The 17,230-nt window shown below is 48.0% G+C and overlaps 1 protein-coding gene across 5 annotated transcripts in view; it reads right to left on the bottom strand.

Moving 5' to 3' along the window:
* Positions 1-1,066: 1,066 nt before the first annotated feature.
* The window catches only part of LOC109907748 (peregrin-like), a 38,655-nt gene continuing 22,491 nt past the window's right edge, over positions 1,067-17,230 (bottom strand). For 2 of the 5 annotated variants that reach the window (XM_020505916.2, XM_031793922.1), the window contains exons 3-16: positions 9,545-9,734; positions 8,785-9,072; positions 7,350-7,867; positions 6,992-7,232; positions 6,605-6,736; positions 6,347-6,475; positions 5,875-6,262; positions 5,408-5,716; positions 4,951-5,208; positions 4,675-4,822; positions 4,408-4,541; positions 4,084-4,199; positions 3,353-3,507; positions 1,067-2,812 (exon numbers count right to left, since the gene is read on the bottom strand). In XM_020505916.2, coding sequence (XP_020361505.1) covers positions 2,629-2,812; positions 3,353-3,507; positions 4,084-4,199; positions 4,408-4,541; positions 4,675-4,822; positions 4,951-5,208; positions 5,408-5,716; positions 5,875-6,262; positions 6,347-6,475; positions 6,605-6,736; positions 6,992-7,232; positions 7,350-7,867; positions 8,785-9,072; positions 9,545-9,734 — 3,190 coding nt within the window. In that variant the 3' untranslated portion in view covers positions 1,067-2,628. Of the gene's footprint in view, positions 2,813-3,352; positions 3,508-4,083; positions 4,200-4,407; positions 4,542-4,674; positions 4,823-4,950; positions 5,209-5,407; positions 5,717-5,874; positions 6,263-6,346; positions 6,476-6,604; positions 6,737-6,991; positions 7,233-7,349; positions 7,868-8,784; positions 9,073-9,544; positions 9,735-10,481; positions 10,556-17,230 lie in introns of those variants that run through there. The other 3 variants (XM_031793924.1, XM_031793923.1, XM_020505917.2) reach the window with 3 other exon arrangements.

The raw sequence follows: 17,230 nt of genomic DNA on the forward strand, positions 1-17,230 counted from the left end.
AATTCTCACCTTCAGGGCCCACCATGTTGTTGCATGTTTACTCAATATATATTTTTCTACATTGCCCTTCCCCACAGTGAAAAAACACATTGTCTCACATAACTCACAGGATCTACTGTTTTCAAGAGGGTAACCAGGAGGTGATAGTGTCACAACATAAATCAGTAATTATGTGTAAGAGTAGTAAGTGCGTTTGTGAAATGAGACCGTGTCAGTGTGTATGTCCTGTAGGCCTATGATGGATCTAGGTTTCATGATTAGGAACCTGCAGAACCGGAGTGTTGTCTTTGTGTCCTGGCAGTTACACCCTCCTTCTGCAGACAGGAGTCATGATGAAAAATAAGCCACCAGAGAGCATTGACTATGTCCAATTTCAACACCTGACACACCCTGTTCATACCACCTCACTCAACACCCCCACAAATGGCCGTAGGAAGATGGTTTTGTTGTCAGTGTGTGAGAGTGACAAGGCAGTCAGATTTAGAGATGGAGGTCAAGCATGGCGGTAAGTACACTCACTCATTAATGATCCTGGTTGAGAATCACTGAAGGGAAGAACAGGGCTATTGAAGAACACACAGGGGTATTCCACATGTTCTAACTTCCTGCTTACAACAGGGAAATGAAGGTTGAGGAGCAACATAAGAGCCCAGTGGGGTATACTACAATCAGGATCAAGGAGTTAGTCCGCCAACTTGCCTAAATATAATGAAATAACAAGCTTAAAAGGGGCTTGGTCTAATTGATTCAAAAACAAAAAACATAACTTTATCGTTCTTAATGAACCAGAAAATCTAGTTATTTCTGGTTGTTTATCATAGTTAGCTGGCTAACACATTGATCCTGCTTTGTCGTACACCTCTCTGGTCCTGCTGTTCACCACTGTTTGTATAATGTCAAGTATGTACTCGTGTAATTAAATGTGATTAGATGTGATCGCTGCCTTCTGCTAAAATATTTTGATTGAGAGAACTTTGGAACTTAACAGGGAAATGCGGCAATGTTGTACACACATACACAGACATACACATTAACAGGCAAAAGAGAGCAGACCAGAACAAGGGTGTACAAAACTCAATTATTTTATTAAACTTCTATCTTATGTAATCTGTATATATAAAAGTTCTAAAGCCATTGGCCTGAGACTAGAACAGACAGTGAGGCTGGCGTGTTTTATCATATCCACATTAGTCCTCATTATTCACCAGCAGCCAGAATTGTACAACAGACAAGAACAAAAAGAGATGTAAACAGAGTCGACAAAAAAAAAAATATACGGAAGAGTAGAGGAAACGACTGCACAATGCAATGTTGTGAAGACGGTCAGTTAGACTAGTGGAGAGAAGACTGGAGGTCCTTGGGAGACGGAATAAATAGCAGGAAGATGCTTTGCTCAGTTGATTGGCCATGCCATCCAACCCCGTGCTCCATTGGGCCGTGATTGGACATGGGGTAAGAGGGGGCGGTGGCAGAGGGGTTGCTGGACCAGTGGTACTGTCAAACCATAAGTGCACACAATGGGGTGTGTGGATGTGTATATTTTCCTATGAGAAGAGCTTTGTGTGAGTGTGTATGCATTTCCCTGTTTGAATGTAGTCAGGTTCAAAATGATTGGCACCCTTGATAAAGATGAGTAAAATAGAGGTCTTTAGCCACGCACACAAGTGGTGGGTTTGACATCGAAATAAGGATGCGTGAGCAGAAAAGAACCCCATACCTACTGTCAAATATGGTGGTGGATCTTTGACTGTATGGGGCTATTTTGCTTCCACTGGTCCTGGGGCCCTTGTTACGGTCAAATTTACCCAGTACTAGGACATTTTAGCCAAAAACCTGGTTGCCTCTGGAGGCTGAAACTTGGCCGCAAGTGAATCTTCCAGCAAGACAATAACCCCAAGCACACATCAAAAGCCACAAAGAATATGTCAATTGAACATAAAATAAGATCTCTCCCAATGTGTTCTTCAATCTCATAAAACACTTTTTCTAAAGGCTCAGTGCCATTATCCTCATAAGGTCAGGAATTGAAAATAGGGGTGCCAATACTTTTTACCCCCACCATCAAAATCTCTTTCTCTGAGGAAGTGTATTAGTATAAAATAAAAATAAATGCAAATTTTTGCATACAATATAGCAGAGTATTTGTATTATTTATTTTATACAGTCTTTTTTGCTAATCTTTATCAAGGGTGGCAATCACTTTGGACCTGACTGTATACAAGTGTGTATGCGCATATTTGTGTAATACAACCCTCTGTTCGCAGATCCTGTTTTTCAGGAGCTGGTAAACACTCATACCAACCACATACAAGGAACATTTTCCATCATGATTCTGGGCATAGCATTGTCTTCCATCCTCTTAATACCCTTTTTGTTTCAATTCTCTTAAATACATATTTTACATCTCAGATTAAATACCACTGTGTGTGTCAACAAAGTACGTACGTACGTACGAACGAACGAGAGAGAGAATGTGGCATGTGCTTTCCAATAGGTTACACCGGCACACTGATTCTACTGTGTGCTGGGGTATGGCTCTCCAAGGCCACAGGGTATATCAATCAACACACAGACCTGAAAATAATACCCTATCAATACAACAGGAGGCCAGAAAAGACGTGTGTGTGCTCAGTCGCTGTCGCTGGTGTCACTGCTGGGGTCTCCCTGGACCTTGTTGCGGTGCTGCATGGCACGGTGGTAGGCCACCTGCACTGACTTGCGGATGTTGGACTTCCTTCCCTCAAGCATCTTCTCCTTGTCCAGCTCCTGGTCCACCCCCAGAGGAACCAGCTTAGAGCGCGGCAGCCACTGCCTACAGACATGGTCAGAAACACACACAGGGACATACAGTACAGGGTAGTAGCTTCTGCAGACATAATAGTAACTACTGTGTGAGCTGTGACCTAAAACAATGTTTTTTTTCTCTCTTTGTTCTCATGCAAAGCATCCTCATCAACCACTCCTGACCCACTTCAGCTGACAAGCGATGGCTTTTTTTGCTTTCTTGCATTTATATGTCAAGAAAAGTTCCCTTTGTTCTTGTACTACTTGAAGACAGCCATTTGACATGCTTTAGTGAAAAGCTGCTGATCTGCACGTTGTTGACTACACCCAGAGGTTTGCTGATACACTCTGATTCTGGGTTTTCCGCTGCCTCTACTGAGTAAGAACCTGAGCTGTAGAAGGGGAGGCCTCCAAGTCACCACTTCTCTACCAGAGTGTGAGAGGGATAGAGGTTTGAGTGGAGTGAGAAAGCGGAAAATGAGTAGGAACAAAGAGAGAAAGAGAGAGAAAAAACAAACACAGATAACAGAAAGAGAGACAGTATCAAGAGAAGAAACAGTGTACTGACCAGGTTCTCTTGTTGTCGAAGAAGAGAACCAGGAAGAGGTGTTCCCGGGCCTCCTGAGTCATCTGTTCCCCCAGCTTCAGGACTTCCAGGGGGGGCACGGGGATGGGGACCCCTCGGTGGAATACCCCCTCCCTGGGCATCTTAGGATCTATGATCTAAAGGGGTGAAGAGGAGGGTTAGAGGTAGATATATGATAGTTTCATGAATATGGTGTGAAGGGGCCTCCCGAATGGCGCACTGGTCTAAGACACTGCATCGCAGTGCTAGCTGTGCCACTTGAGATTCTGGGTACGAGTCCAGGCTCTGTCGCAGCCGGCCGCGACCGGGATACCCATTGGGCGGTGCACAATTGGCCAAGTGTCGTCCGGGTTAGGGGAGGGTTTGGCAGGCAGGGATGTCCTTGTCCCATTGCGCACTAGTGACTCCTGTGGCGTGCCGGGCGCATGCACGCTGACACGGTCGCCAGGTGTACGGTGTTTCCTGGCTTCCGGGTTAAGCGGGCATTGTGTCAAGAAGCAGTGCGGCTTGGTTGGCTCTCGACATTCGCCTCTCCCGTGTCCGTACGGGATTTGCAGAGTTGAGACAAGACTGTAACTACCAATTGGATACCACAAAAAGGGGGTTAAATTAATATGATGTGAGAAATATGATGTTGTGCCTCTTTGTGGCCGAACAGAAATTTAAACCATGGTTTATCCTAATGTGTGTGTGTCCATCCATTGCAGGATTACCAGAGCAGGGTATGAAGGGTAGCCTCTACACTTGGCCCACACCAGGTCCAGAGCATCAAGGGAAGAGTAGTCATCTGATGGCATCCTACAACCTGATCGGCCCCGGCCCCACCCTACTGAGAGAAACACACGATACATCAGAATCACATACATACAAGTTTGCATCCCTGTTTGAGGGCCCAAAAAGGTGATTTTTTAGCACAGAAACACGCAAAACACTATTTTCACCTCCTTTGAAACACACACTTTGGGAAAAGGAGAGGTAGAGCGACAGATGAAGATAAGTGCATGCCTATACGTGTGTGTGTGTAGTGTGTCACTCACAGTGTGAGACACTGCGTGACCCTCCCACAGAGTAGGAGTCATTCTCTGTCCCTGATGTCTCCTCACTGCTGTCCTCCTGGAAGGCGGAACGAGGGAACGACTGCTTCCCCCGGCCCTGCTTAGACGGAGTGGTACTGGGAGAGAGAGATAAAGAGAAAGACAATAAAATAGTATTTTTTTTAATTTTATTGTGTGTATCATTGAAAGTTCAGTTGTGTTTGACTATGTGACTGTGTATGAATGCCATTGTGTGTGGATTATAATTACCTGGTTCTGTCAGAGGCAGCGCTGCTGCTGCTGCTAGTGGTGGATTCAGAGTCAGAGCTGGATCGAGGGAGGCTCCTCTCATTCCTGTACACCCGAAAACTCTCTGTCACCGGCTGGTTGCCCCCAACAAAACCATTAGTGGGCAGACCTAGGAGACAGAGTCATAACCATTACAGTTACTAGACTGACTGTCATAACTTCAAAAACACAAGTAATGACAATATAACAATGTAAGAAGTGTGATTGGGCGTGTGTGATTGTGTGTGTGTTACTCACTCGGAAGGAGGTCGTCACTGTCACTCTCGGAGCTGGAGGTGCTGTGAGGGCTGCGGGGTCTCTTCCTCTGCCGGGGGGGGGACAGGAGGGGCAGTTGGGGGGGACCAATCGGACTAGGGCTTACCCCTGCGTCTCTGTTCTTAGGGGGGCGGCCCGGCCTCTTGGGGGGTCCGGCCGTTTTGGGGTTCTTCTTGGAGAAGAGGACAGAGGTACGACGTCCCACCTCTGGAGCTAGAGCCGAAGACGATGCACTTAGATCTACAGAGAGAACGAGGAAGAGCAAATGGAAGTACAGTATATCATATATCCCTCCTTCGTAAAAGGAGAGTTGGGAATTAATTACCAGTATGGTAGGGGTAGGCCAGTGTGAGATAGTTATGAACAGTTATTCATGCATTCATATGAATGCATAGAGTGTATTTACTGTGAGTTAGTTTAGATATACCCTCCGTCTCACCCTTGCCACTGATCTCCTGACTGCTGCTCTCCTCCCCCTCGTCATGGCGTCCTGTGGAGGAGGGGTGATGGGGGAGGGATGGTCCCCTGTCCCCTCCGCCCCCTGAGTCCCTGCCCCCCATGCACGAACCCCCCTCTCTCTGGTGGGCCAGTTTCCTCTTGATGACCGTCATCTCTTTCCTCAGGGCTTTGGCCCGCCGCGACCGACCGATGCTGTGCTTCCCCGAGCTGACCTCATCAAAGCGTGCCTGCAAAAAACACAGCTGCTCCTCCAATGGCAGCCGTCGCCGGTTCTCTGATAAGAGCAGGTCTAAGAGACAGAGAGAGATTTAACGCAAGTACAGAATCCCAAATGGCTATACAGCAACATAATAACTTAATTGGAAGAGTGCAACTGAAGGAAAAGGAGAAAGGGGGAGAGACAGAAGTAGAAAAGCTGGTGGTAAAACAGGACTACAAGCCACTCACCCTCCTCATTGGAAGAGAGCGGCCTGTCTCCGTCTCGGTCCCTCTCTCGTTCTCGCTCCCTGTCCCTTTCTCTCTCCCGCTCCCTCTCTCTGTCACGCTGGCTGTCAGGGCTGGGCTCTCGGGGGAGGTGCATGCCTGTGTCATAGTCCAAGCCAATTCGCTCAGCCTGTCTGCGGGCGGTTCGGATCACGGCCCCGCCCATCTCCCGGAGGCGCAGTGCGGCGCGGTAGAACACGGTGTCCTTGGCGTTGTATTTGAGACAATTGTTGACAATGAGGCCAAAGTCTGCCTCGAAAGCCTCGAAACTGAGGTAGCAGTGAGACTCAAGTAGATTCCACATGGTCTGGAAGTCCATAGGCCTCTCGATGTGGTCCAGGTAGTCTGGCACCTGAGGAGAAAAAGAGGTCAGGGTTAAAGCCTTCCAGCCACTGTGTGTGCAAATAACGTTTGTGTGTGCGTGTGTGTGTGTTACCTCAGCCAGAGGGACAGGCTCAGTGAAGAAGTTGCTGGTGTCTCTCTCCTGTAGTTGCTCCAGGGTGTTCCTCAGTAGGACCAGGAAGGGAGTTAGCTGCATCTCTAGTGCCATCTGCTGTACCTTGATCTACACATTCCACACACACTGTAAAAAAAACTGCTCACTGTGCAAACTGCCAGATGTCAAGTTTGTGTGTCAATATACAAATGTGTGCTTGAAGTATGGATGTGAGGAGTGTGTGTGTGTGTGTCTCACCGTCTCCCTCTTAAGTTTCTCTCTCTTGCGGATGAGCTCCACCAGTAGTCTGGCTCTCTCCAGGTCATGTCTCAGTCTCTGCCATGCTTTCAGCTGCTCCTTCAGAGCCAAGTTATTCTCCTCAATGTCCCTCTGGGGCACCAACACACACACACTTGTGTAATGTAACGCACACTCAAAATAAACAGACACACACACACACACACACACACACACACACACACACACAAACTGGTTCGTTTGGCAGTGTAACACAGTTAATCAGGATACAGCAGCACACTCACACCATTACAGCAGAATCAAACAACTCTCTGATTTACATAACTCTCTCTCACACACACACATCAGTCCAAACACATGCAGAGCTTCCAGTAGTATTCTCCCTACCGCTGAGATAACACCACCAGACAGAGACGGTGTGGTGGTTACCGTGGTAACCTTTGACTCTGGCGCCTGCGGCTGTGGATGTAGCTGCTCTGTGTTGCGTTGCGACTGCAGGTGGGTCTGGAGCCGTCGCAGCAGAGGGACACCATTCCGGCTCTGCCTCTTCAGGGTCCAGTAGCTATGCAGTCGCTGCATAAACTGGCTTTTCCTGGGCACTGTCAGGTTACTGGTGATCTTACTGAGCCTGGGGAGGAACACACAGGGGAGATGGTAGGACTGAAGAGACTGGGAGAGTATGTGATGTCTGAATCTGTAATGGCTTTGTATCTGCAGTGAGTGTGTGTGCATACACTGTGTGTACCTGTGTGGGGGTATACAGGGCACAGAAACCACAGGCGCAGCGTTCCTCTTCTCAGCCAGTATCTTCCTGGCTCTCTTCATCTTCAGTCTGGACTTGGCCTTGGCCCTCTTGGCCCGCTCTGAGCTCCAGCCCTTGGAGTCGTCATCGTGACCTATACTGGGCTCATCGTCCTCCTCCAGCTCGCCATCGCTGTGGGAGGAGCCCATGCTAGTCCCTCCCGCCCCTCCGATGGGGCGTGCAGAGCCGGGCGGGGTGTGGATGTCGCAATAGGCGGTCTTGCGAACGCTGAAGGAGGTGCCGTTGGCACCGGTCTCCCTGACAGGCTCCATCTTCATGTAGAGGCCGGCCTGCTGGGCGCAGGTGACGTGGAAGGCTGTGTAGCAGTTGGCCTTGTGGCACTGGATGCAGGCACCTGAGCCGCGCTGCTTGCAGATGTAGCAAGTGAGCTTCCATCGCGCCGGGGGGATGTGTTCGATGCTGTCGATGGGCTCCAGGAAGACAGTGTTGGCAAAACACACCTTGGGGAAAGAGAAAAAGGGGTGAAAAGGGGTCATTGCAACAGGATTGTCAACAGGACAGACTAGATGCAGACATGCACAGCATCAAAACTATCATACGGTTTGTCAATACACAGCTCAAGCACAGCATTCACACATACACTCCTACTCTTGAACTAGTGCTCAGAAATTAGTGCTTTTGAGGTCATTTTGATCCCCCCCAAAAACAACATTAAATGTATGCATTATGTGGGCTGAATGCTGTGACAGAATAAAACAATGAATAAAAGTACCATAACGGCATGATTGCCCATTACAGCTTACCACTTAACCATAATGTATTCATAGTACTTCAGTAAAATATTTCAGTTGTGTATATTACATTTGTTTTATTTGATTACTTTATTATTTAATTCCAAGTCATCTCATTATTATAAAGCTACTGCTTATGCTGTCCGATTTTTTTTTGTAGTAGTTCTTCAAAGTAAATAAGGCAAACTTTTATGACTGCTAAATACCAACCATCAGTCACATAGATCATGTATTTTCAGTTAAGGATAGCTCACCAAGCAAGTGCTCTCTATCCCTCTCGATTGTGTGTTCTTCTGTCTCTTCTCTCCGTCTCTGTGTACTCCCCACACAGACCGGACAAGTAGGCGCGCAACGGATTATGGTCATTGTAGTTAGTTTAGTACAGAAAACGTGGTAATTATGTTGAATATTGGCCTGTTGGAAACTACAACTCCCTACGACATCGCACAGTTCGGGCTTGAGCTGATTTATCTCTAGAGAAACTGCGCATTGAGCTCACAAAACTGAATTAAATGGAATTCAAATAATTCAACAGACGTCGGTCAATTAGTTGTTTAAAAAACAAATAACAACCTTGCACACACTCCTACCCTCACAAACACTATTACCCTCGCACACACTCTCACCTCAGGGATCCAGAGGGCACACACCACATGGGCCCAGCGTGCATCATCCGTCTGTTTGAAAGCTCCACCCTTGTTGGGGCACAGGGCACAGTCGACGGCCCGGCTAGGGGACTGGAGGCAGCGCCGACACAGCCACTGGCCCTCAGGGATGTAGGGCACACCGTAACACTCCTGGTGTACGGCCAGGTTACACATGTCACAGAACAGGATCACGTTGCTATTCTGACACTCGCCGTCATTACAGATGCAGCAGACGGCATCTTCATCGATCAGGGCGCTAGGGTCCATCTGGGAGAGAATGGAAAAGGGGGAGAAGAGAAGAGGAGAGGGTAAGGGGATAACCATTTAGGTCTTCAACCTTTTCTTGCCCAGGCAAACCGGCAACAGAGGGACCCAGTCACCTGAGGGAAAAAAAACGTGTTCACGTCTTGTCTTATCATCAAGTGAATGATAATGGCAAGGAGAATGAATCATCATTTTAAAATAAATATATTTGGTAGATAGTTTTTCATTATTTTGACCTCCCCACAATAGAATTGGAAGAGGAAGTGTAAACTCTAAACATAACCTAATAGCTTGAAAAGGTATTCCAAAAACATTTTCGCTAAGAGCAGCTGGTTAGACAAAAGTTAGCCATGCATGTCCAAGTCAAGAAAACTTAACAGCAGCCAGTGGCACATGCTGCACTGGTAGTCTATTATATTGTGGTACAAAAGCTGTCACTCAGAGCGAGAGACAGAGTGTACCTAGTGTTTATCACCTTGTTGTGGCTCTCGAAGTAGGACTCTTTCTCCAGCCGGTCCATGAGGTACTCAAACACCTCCTGGGGGATGGGCGTCACCCCGTCACTACGTCGCTTGTCATTCATGATGTCCAGCCAGATGTAGTCCTCTTCATCGATGTCATACTCCACCTCCTCATCCAGCTCCTCTACCGACTTATCTATGTACCTGAGGGAGGGAAAAGTGTGGGGGGAAAGAGGATGCAGAAAGGATTTAGAGTGAGATAGAGTTTGGACATGGATACCTTCAATACCACCAGCCGAGGCAGGGTACTGTGACTGAACTGTAGTAGGATGAGTGTCGTATGGTACTGTGACTGACCTGTAGAAGGATGAGTGTCATGTGGTACTGTGACTGACTGACCTGAAGTAGGATAAGTGTCGTGTGGTACTGTGACTGACTGAACTGTAGTAGGATGAGTGTCATGTGGTACAGTGACTGACCTGTAGAAGGATGAGTGTCATGTGTTACTGTGACTGACCTGTAGTAGGATTAGTGTCATGTGGTACTGTGACTGACTGACCAGTAGTAGGATGAGTGTCATGTGGTACTGCGACTGACATGTAGTAGGATGAGTGTCTTGTGATACTGTGACTGACCTGTAGTAGGATGAGTGTCATGTAGTACTGTGACTGACTGACCTGTAGTAGGATGAGTGTCGTATGGAACTGTGAATGACCTGTAGTAGGACGAGTGTCGTGTGGGACTGTGAATGACCTGTAGAAGGATGAGTGTCATGTGTTACTGTGACTGACCTGTAGTAGGATGGGTGTCATGTGGTACTGTGACTGACTGATCAGTAGTAGGATGAGCGTCGTGTGGTACTGTGACTGACCTGTAGTAGGATGAGTGTCGTGTGGTACTGTGACTGACATGTAGTACGATGAGTGTCGTGTGGTACTGTGACTGACTGACCTGTAGTAGGATGTGTGTCTTGTGGTACTGCGACTGACCTGTAGAAGGATGAGTGTCATGTGTTACTGTGACAGACCTGTAGTAGGATGAGTGTTGTGTGGTACTGTGACTGACTGACCAGTAGTAGGATGAGTGTCGTGGGGTACTGTGACTGACCTGTAGCAGGATGAGTGTCGTGTAGTACTGCGACTGACCTGTAGTAGGATGAGTGTGGTTTGGTACTGCGACTGACCTGTAGTAGGATGTGTGTCTTGTGGTACTGTGACTGACCTGTAGTAGGATGAGTGTCGTGTGGAACTGTGACTGACCTGTAGTAGGATGAGTGTCGTGTGGTACTGTGACTGACCTGTAGCAGGATGAGTGTCATATGGAACTGTGACTGACTGACATGTAGTAGGATGAGTGTCGTGTGGGACTGTGAATGACCTGTAGTAGGACGAGTGTCGTGTGGGACTGTGAATGACCTGTAGAAGGATGAGTGTCATGTGTTACTGTGACTGACCTGTAGTAGGATGAGTGTCATGTGGTACTGTGACTGACTGATCAGTAGTAGGATGAGCGTCGTGTGGTACTGTGACTGACCTGTAGTAGGATGAGTGTCGTGTGGTACTGTGACTGACATGTAGTACGATGAGTGTCGTGTGGGACTGTGAATGACCTGTAGAAGGATGATTGCCGTGTGGTACTGTGACTGACTGACCTGTAGTAGGATGAGTGTCGTGTGGTACTGTGAATGACTGTCCAGTAGTAGGATGAGTGTCGTGTGGTACTGTGACTGACCAGTAGTAGGATGAGTGTCATGCGGTACTGTGACTGACCTGTAGTGGGATGAGTGTCGTGTGGAACTGTGACTGACTGACATGTAGTAGGATGAGTGTTGTGTGGGACTGTGAATGACCTGTAGTAGGATGAGTGTCGTGTGGGACTGTGAATGACCTGTAGAAGGATGAGTGTCATGTGTTACTGTGACTGACCTGTAGTAGGATGAGTGTCATGTGGTACTGTGACTGACTGACCAGTAGTAGGATGAGCGTCGTGTGGTACTGTGACTGAGCTGTAGTAGGATGAGTGTCGTGTAGTACTGTGACTGACTGACCTGTAGTAGGATGAGTGTCGTGTGGTACTGTGACTGACCTGTAGCAGGATGAGTGTCGTGTAGTACTGCGACTGACCTGTAGTAGGATGAGTGTGGTTTGGTACTGCGGCTGACATGTATTAGGATGAGTGTCGTGTGGTACTGTGACTGACCTGTAGTAGGATGAATGTCATGTGGTACAGTGACTGACCTGTAGTAGGATGAGTGTCATGTGGTACTGTTACTGACTGTCCAGTAGTAGGATGAGTGTCGTGTGGTAATTTGACTGACCTGTAGAAGGATGAGTGTCGTGTGGTACTGTGACTGACCTGTAGAAGGATGAGTGTCATGTGTTACTGTGACAGACCTGTAGTAGGATGAGTGTTGTGTGGTACTGTGACTAACTGACCAGTAGTAGGATGAGTGTCGTGTGGTACTGTGACTGACCTGTAGTAGGATGAGTGTCATGTGGTACTAAGACTGACTGACCAGTAGTAGGATGAGTGTCGTGTGGTACTGTGACTGACCTGTAGCAGGATGAGTGTCGTGTAGTACTGCGACTGACCTGTAGTAGGATGAGTGTGGTTTGGTACTGCGACTGACATGTATTAGGATGAGTGTCTTGTGGTACTGTGACTGACCTGTAGTAGGATGAGTGTAGTGTGGAACTGTGACTGACTGACATGTAGTAGGATGAGTGTCGTGTGGAACTGTGACTGACCTGTAGTAGGATGAGTGTTGTGTGGTACTGTGACTGACTGACATGTAGTAGGATGAGTGTCGTGTGGTACTGTTACTGACCTGTAGTAGGATGAGTGTTGTGTGGTACTGTGACTAACTGACCAGTAGTAGGATGAGTGTCATGTGGTACTATGACTAACTGACCAGTAGTAGGATTAGTGTCGTGTGGTACTGTGAATTACCTGTAGTAGGATGAGTGTCGTGTGGTACTGTGACTGACTGTCCAGTAGTAGGATGAGTGTCGTGTGGTACTGTGACTGACCGGTAGTAGGATGAGTGTCATACGGTACTGTGACTGACCTGTAGTAGGATGAGTGTCGTGTGGTACTGTGAATGACATGTAGTACGATGAGTGTCGTGTGGTACTGTGACTGACTGACCTGTAGTAGGGTGAGCGTTGTGTGGTACTGTGACTGACCTGTAGTAGGATGAGTGTCGTGTGGTACTGTGACTGACCTGTAGAAGGATGAGTGTCGTGTGGTACTGTGACTGACCTGTAGTAGGATGAGTGTCATGTGGTACTGTGACTAACTGACCAGTAGTAGGATGAGTGTCGTGTGGTACTGTGACTGACCTGTAGTAGGATGAGTGTCATGTGGTACTATGACTGACTGACCTGTAGTAGGATGAGTGTCGTGTGGAACTGTGACTGACTGACATGTAGTAGGATGAGTGTTGTGTGGGACTGTGAATGACCTGTAGTAGGATGAGTGTCATGTGGTACTGTGACTAACTGACCAGTAGTAGGATGAGTGTCGTGTGGTACTGTGACTGACCTGTAGAAGGATGAGTGTCGTGTGTTACTGTGACAGACCTGTAGTAGGATGAGTGTCATGTGGTACTGTGACTGAATGTCCAGTAGAAGGATGAGTGTCGTGTGGTACTGTGACTGACCTGTAGCAGGATGAGTGTTGTGTAGTACTGTGACTGACCTGTACTAGGATGATTGCCGTGTGGTACTGTGACTGACTGACCGGTAGTAGGATGAGTGTCATGCGGTACTGTGACTGACCTGTAGTAGGATGAGTGTCGTGTGGAACTGTGACTGACTGACATGTAGTAGGATGAGTGTCGTGTGGGACTGTGACTGACTGACCAGTAGTCGGATGAGTGTCGTGTGGTACTGTGACTGACTGACCTGTAGTCGGATGAGTGTCATGTGGTACTGTGACTGACCTGCAGTAGGTTGAGTGTCGTGTGGTACTGTGACTGACTGACCAGTAGTCGGATGAGTGTCGTGTGGTACTGTGACTGACTGGCCTGTAGTAGGATGAGTGTCGTGTGGTACTGTGACTGACTGACCTGTAGTCGGATGAGTGTCATGTGGTACTGTGACTGAGCTGCAGTAGGTTGAGTGTCGTGTGGTACTGTGACTGACTGACCTGTAGTCGGATGAGTGTCATGTGGTACTGTGACTGACCTGTAGCAGGATGAGTGTCGTGTAGTACTGCGACTGACCTGTAGTAGGATGAGTGTGGTTTGGTACTGCGACTGACATGTATTAGGATGAGTGTCTTGTGGTACTGTGACTGACCTGTAGTAGGATGAGTGTCGTGTGGAACTGTGACTGACTGACATGTAGTAGGATGAGTGTCGTGTGGTACTGTGACTGACCTGTAGTAGGATTAGTGTCGTGTGGTACTGTGACTGACTGACCGGTAGTAGGATGAGTGTCGTGTGTTACTGTGACTGACCGGTAGTAGGATGAGTGTCATACGGTACTGTGACTGACCTGTAGTAGGATGATTGCCGTGTGGTACTGTGACTGACCTGTAGTAGGATGGGTGTCGTGTAGTACTATGACTGACCTGTAGTAGGATGAGTGTCGTGGGGTACTGTGACTGACCTGTAGCAGGATGAGTGTCGTGTAGTACTGCGACTGACCTGTAGTAGGATGAGTGTGGTTTGGTACTGCGACTGACCTGTAGTAGGATGTGTGCCATGTGATACTGTGACTGAATGTCCAGTAGAAGGATGAGTGTCATGTGGTACTGTGACTGACCTGTAGTAGGATGAGTGTCGTGTGGTACTGTGACTGACCTGTAGCAGGATGAGTGTCGTGTAGTACTGTGACTGACCTGTAGTAGGATGATTGCCGTGTGGTACTGTGACTGACCTGTAGTAGGATGGGTGTCGTGTAGTACTATGACTGACCTGTAGTAGGATGAGTGTCGTGGGGTACTGTGACTGACCTGTAGCAGGATGAGTGTCGTGTAGTACTGCGACTGACCTGTAGTAGGATGAGTGTGGTTTGGTACTGCGACTGACCTGTAGTAGGATGTGTGTCTTGTGGTACTGTGACTGACCTGTAGTAGGATGAGTGTCGTGTGGAACTGTGACTGACCTGTAGTAGGATGAGTGTCGTGTGGTACTGTGACTGACCTGTAGCAGGATGAGTGTCATATGGAACTGTGACTGACTGACATGTAGTAGGATGAGTGTCGTGTGGGACTGTGAATGACCTGTAGTAGGACGAGTGTCGTGTGGGACTGTGAATGACCTGTAGAAGGATGAGTGTCATGTGTTACTGTGACTGACCTGTAGTAGGATGAGTGTCATGTGGTACTGTGACTGACTGATCAGTAGTAGGATGAGCGTCGTGTGGGACTGTGAATGACCTGTAGAAGGATGATTGCCGTGTGGTACTGTGACTGACTGACCTGTAGTAGGATGAGTGTCGTGTGGTACTGTGAATGACTGTCCAGTAGTAGGATGAGTGTCGTGTGGTACTGTGACTGACCAGTAGTAGGATGAGTGTCATGCGGTACTGTGACTGACCTGTAGTAGGATGAGTGTCGTGTGGAACTGTGACTGACTGACATGTAGTAGGATGAGTGTTGTGTGGGACTGTGAATGACCTGTAGTAGGATGAGTGTCGTGTGGGACTGTGAATGACCTGTAGAAGGATGAGTGTCATGTGTTACTGTGACTGACCTGTAGTAGGATGAGTGTCATGTGGTACTGTGACTGACTGACCAGTAGTAGGATGAGCGTCGTGTGGTACTGTGACTGAGCTGTAGTAGGATGAGTGTCGTGTAGTACTGCGACTGACCTGTAGTAGGATGAGTGTGGTTTGGTACTGCGACTGACATGTATTAGGATGAGTGTCTTGTGGTACTGTGACTGACCTGTAGTAGGATGAGTGTAGTGTGGAACTGTGACTGACTGACATGTAGTAGGATGAGTGTCGTGTGGAACTGTGACTGACCTGTAGTAGGATGAGTGTTGTGTGGTACTGTGACTGACTGACATGTAGTAGGATGAGTGTCGTGTGGTACTGTTACTGACCTGTAGTAGGATGAGTGTTGTGTGGTACTGTGACTAACTGACCAGTAGTAGGATGAGTGTCATGTGGTACTATGACTAACTGACCAGTAGTAGGATTAGTGTCGTGTGGTACTGTGAATTACCTGTAGTAGGATGAGTGTCGTGTGGTACTGTGACTGACTGTCCAGTAGTAGGATGAGTGTCGTGTGGTACTGTGACTGACCGGTAGTAGGATGAGTGTCATACGGTACTGTGACTGACCTGTAGTAGGATGAGTGTCGTGTGGTACTGTGAATGACATGTAGTACGATGAGTGTCGTGTGGTACTGTGACTGACTGACCTGTAGTAGGGTGAGCGTTGTGTGGTACTGTGACTGACCTGTAGTAGGATGAGTGTCGTGTGGTACTGTGACTGACCTGTAGAAGGATGAGTGTCGTGTGGTACTGTGACTGACCTGTAGTAGGATGAGTGTCATGTGGTACTGTGACTAACTGACCAGTAGTAGGATGAGTGTCGTGTGGTACTGTGACTGACCTGTAGTAGGATGAGTGTCATGTGGTACTATGACTGACTGACCTGTAGTAGGATGAGTGTCGTGTGGAACTGTGACTGACTGACATGTAGTAGGATGAGTGTTGTGTGGGACTGTGAATGACCTGTAGTAGGATGAGTGTCATGTGGTACTGTGACTAACTGACCAGTAGTAGGATGAGTGTCGTGTGGTACTGTGACTGACCTGTAGAAGGATGAGTGTCGTGTGTTACTGTGACAGACCTGTAGTAGGATGAGTGTCATGTGGTACTGTGACTGAATGTCCAGTAGAAGGATGAGTGTCGTGTGGTACTGTGACTGACCTGTAGCAGGATGAGTGTTGTGTAGTACTGTGACTGACCTGTACTAGGATGATTGCCGTGTGGTACTGTGACTGACTGACCGGTAGTAGGATGAGTGTCATGCGGTACTGTGACTGACCTGTAGTAGGATGAGTGTCGTGTGGAACTGTGACTGACTGACATGTAGTAGGATGAGTGTCGTGTGGGACTGTGACTGACTGACCAGTAGTCGGATGAGTGTCGTGTGGTACTGTGACTGACTGACCTGTAGTCGGATGAGTGTCATGTGGTACTGTGACTGACCTGCAGTAGGTTGAGTGTCGTGTGGTACTGTGACTGACTGACCAGTAGTCGGATGAGTGTCGTGTGGTACTGTGACTGACTGGCCTGTAGTAGGATGAGTGTCGTGTGGTACTGTGACTGACTGACCTGTAGTCGGATGAGTGTCATGTGGTACTGTGACTGAGCTGCAGTAGGTTGAGTGTCGTGTGGTACTGTGACTGACTGACCTGTAGTCGGATGAGTGTCATGTGGTACTGTGACTGACCTGTAGCAGGATGAGTGTCGTGTAGTACTGCGACTGACCTGTAGTAGGATGAGTGTGGTTTGGTACTGCGACTGACATGTATTAGGATGAGTGTCTTGTGGTACTGTGACTGACCTGTAGTAGGATGAGTGTCGTGTGGAACTGTGACTGACTGACATGTAGTAGGATGAGTGTCGTGTGGTACTGTGACTGACCTGTAGTAGGATTAGTGTCGTGTGGTACTGTGACTGACTGACCGGTAGTAGGATGAGTGTCGTGTGTTACTGTGACTGACCGGTAGTAGGA

This window comes from Oncorhynchus kisutch, linkage group LG17 (assembly GCF_002021735.2).
Source record: "Oncorhynchus kisutch isolate 150728-3 linkage group LG17, Okis_V2, whole genome shotgun sequence".
NCBI lineage: Eukaryota > Metazoa > Chordata > Actinopteri > Salmoniformes > Salmonidae > Oncorhynchus > Oncorhynchus kisutch.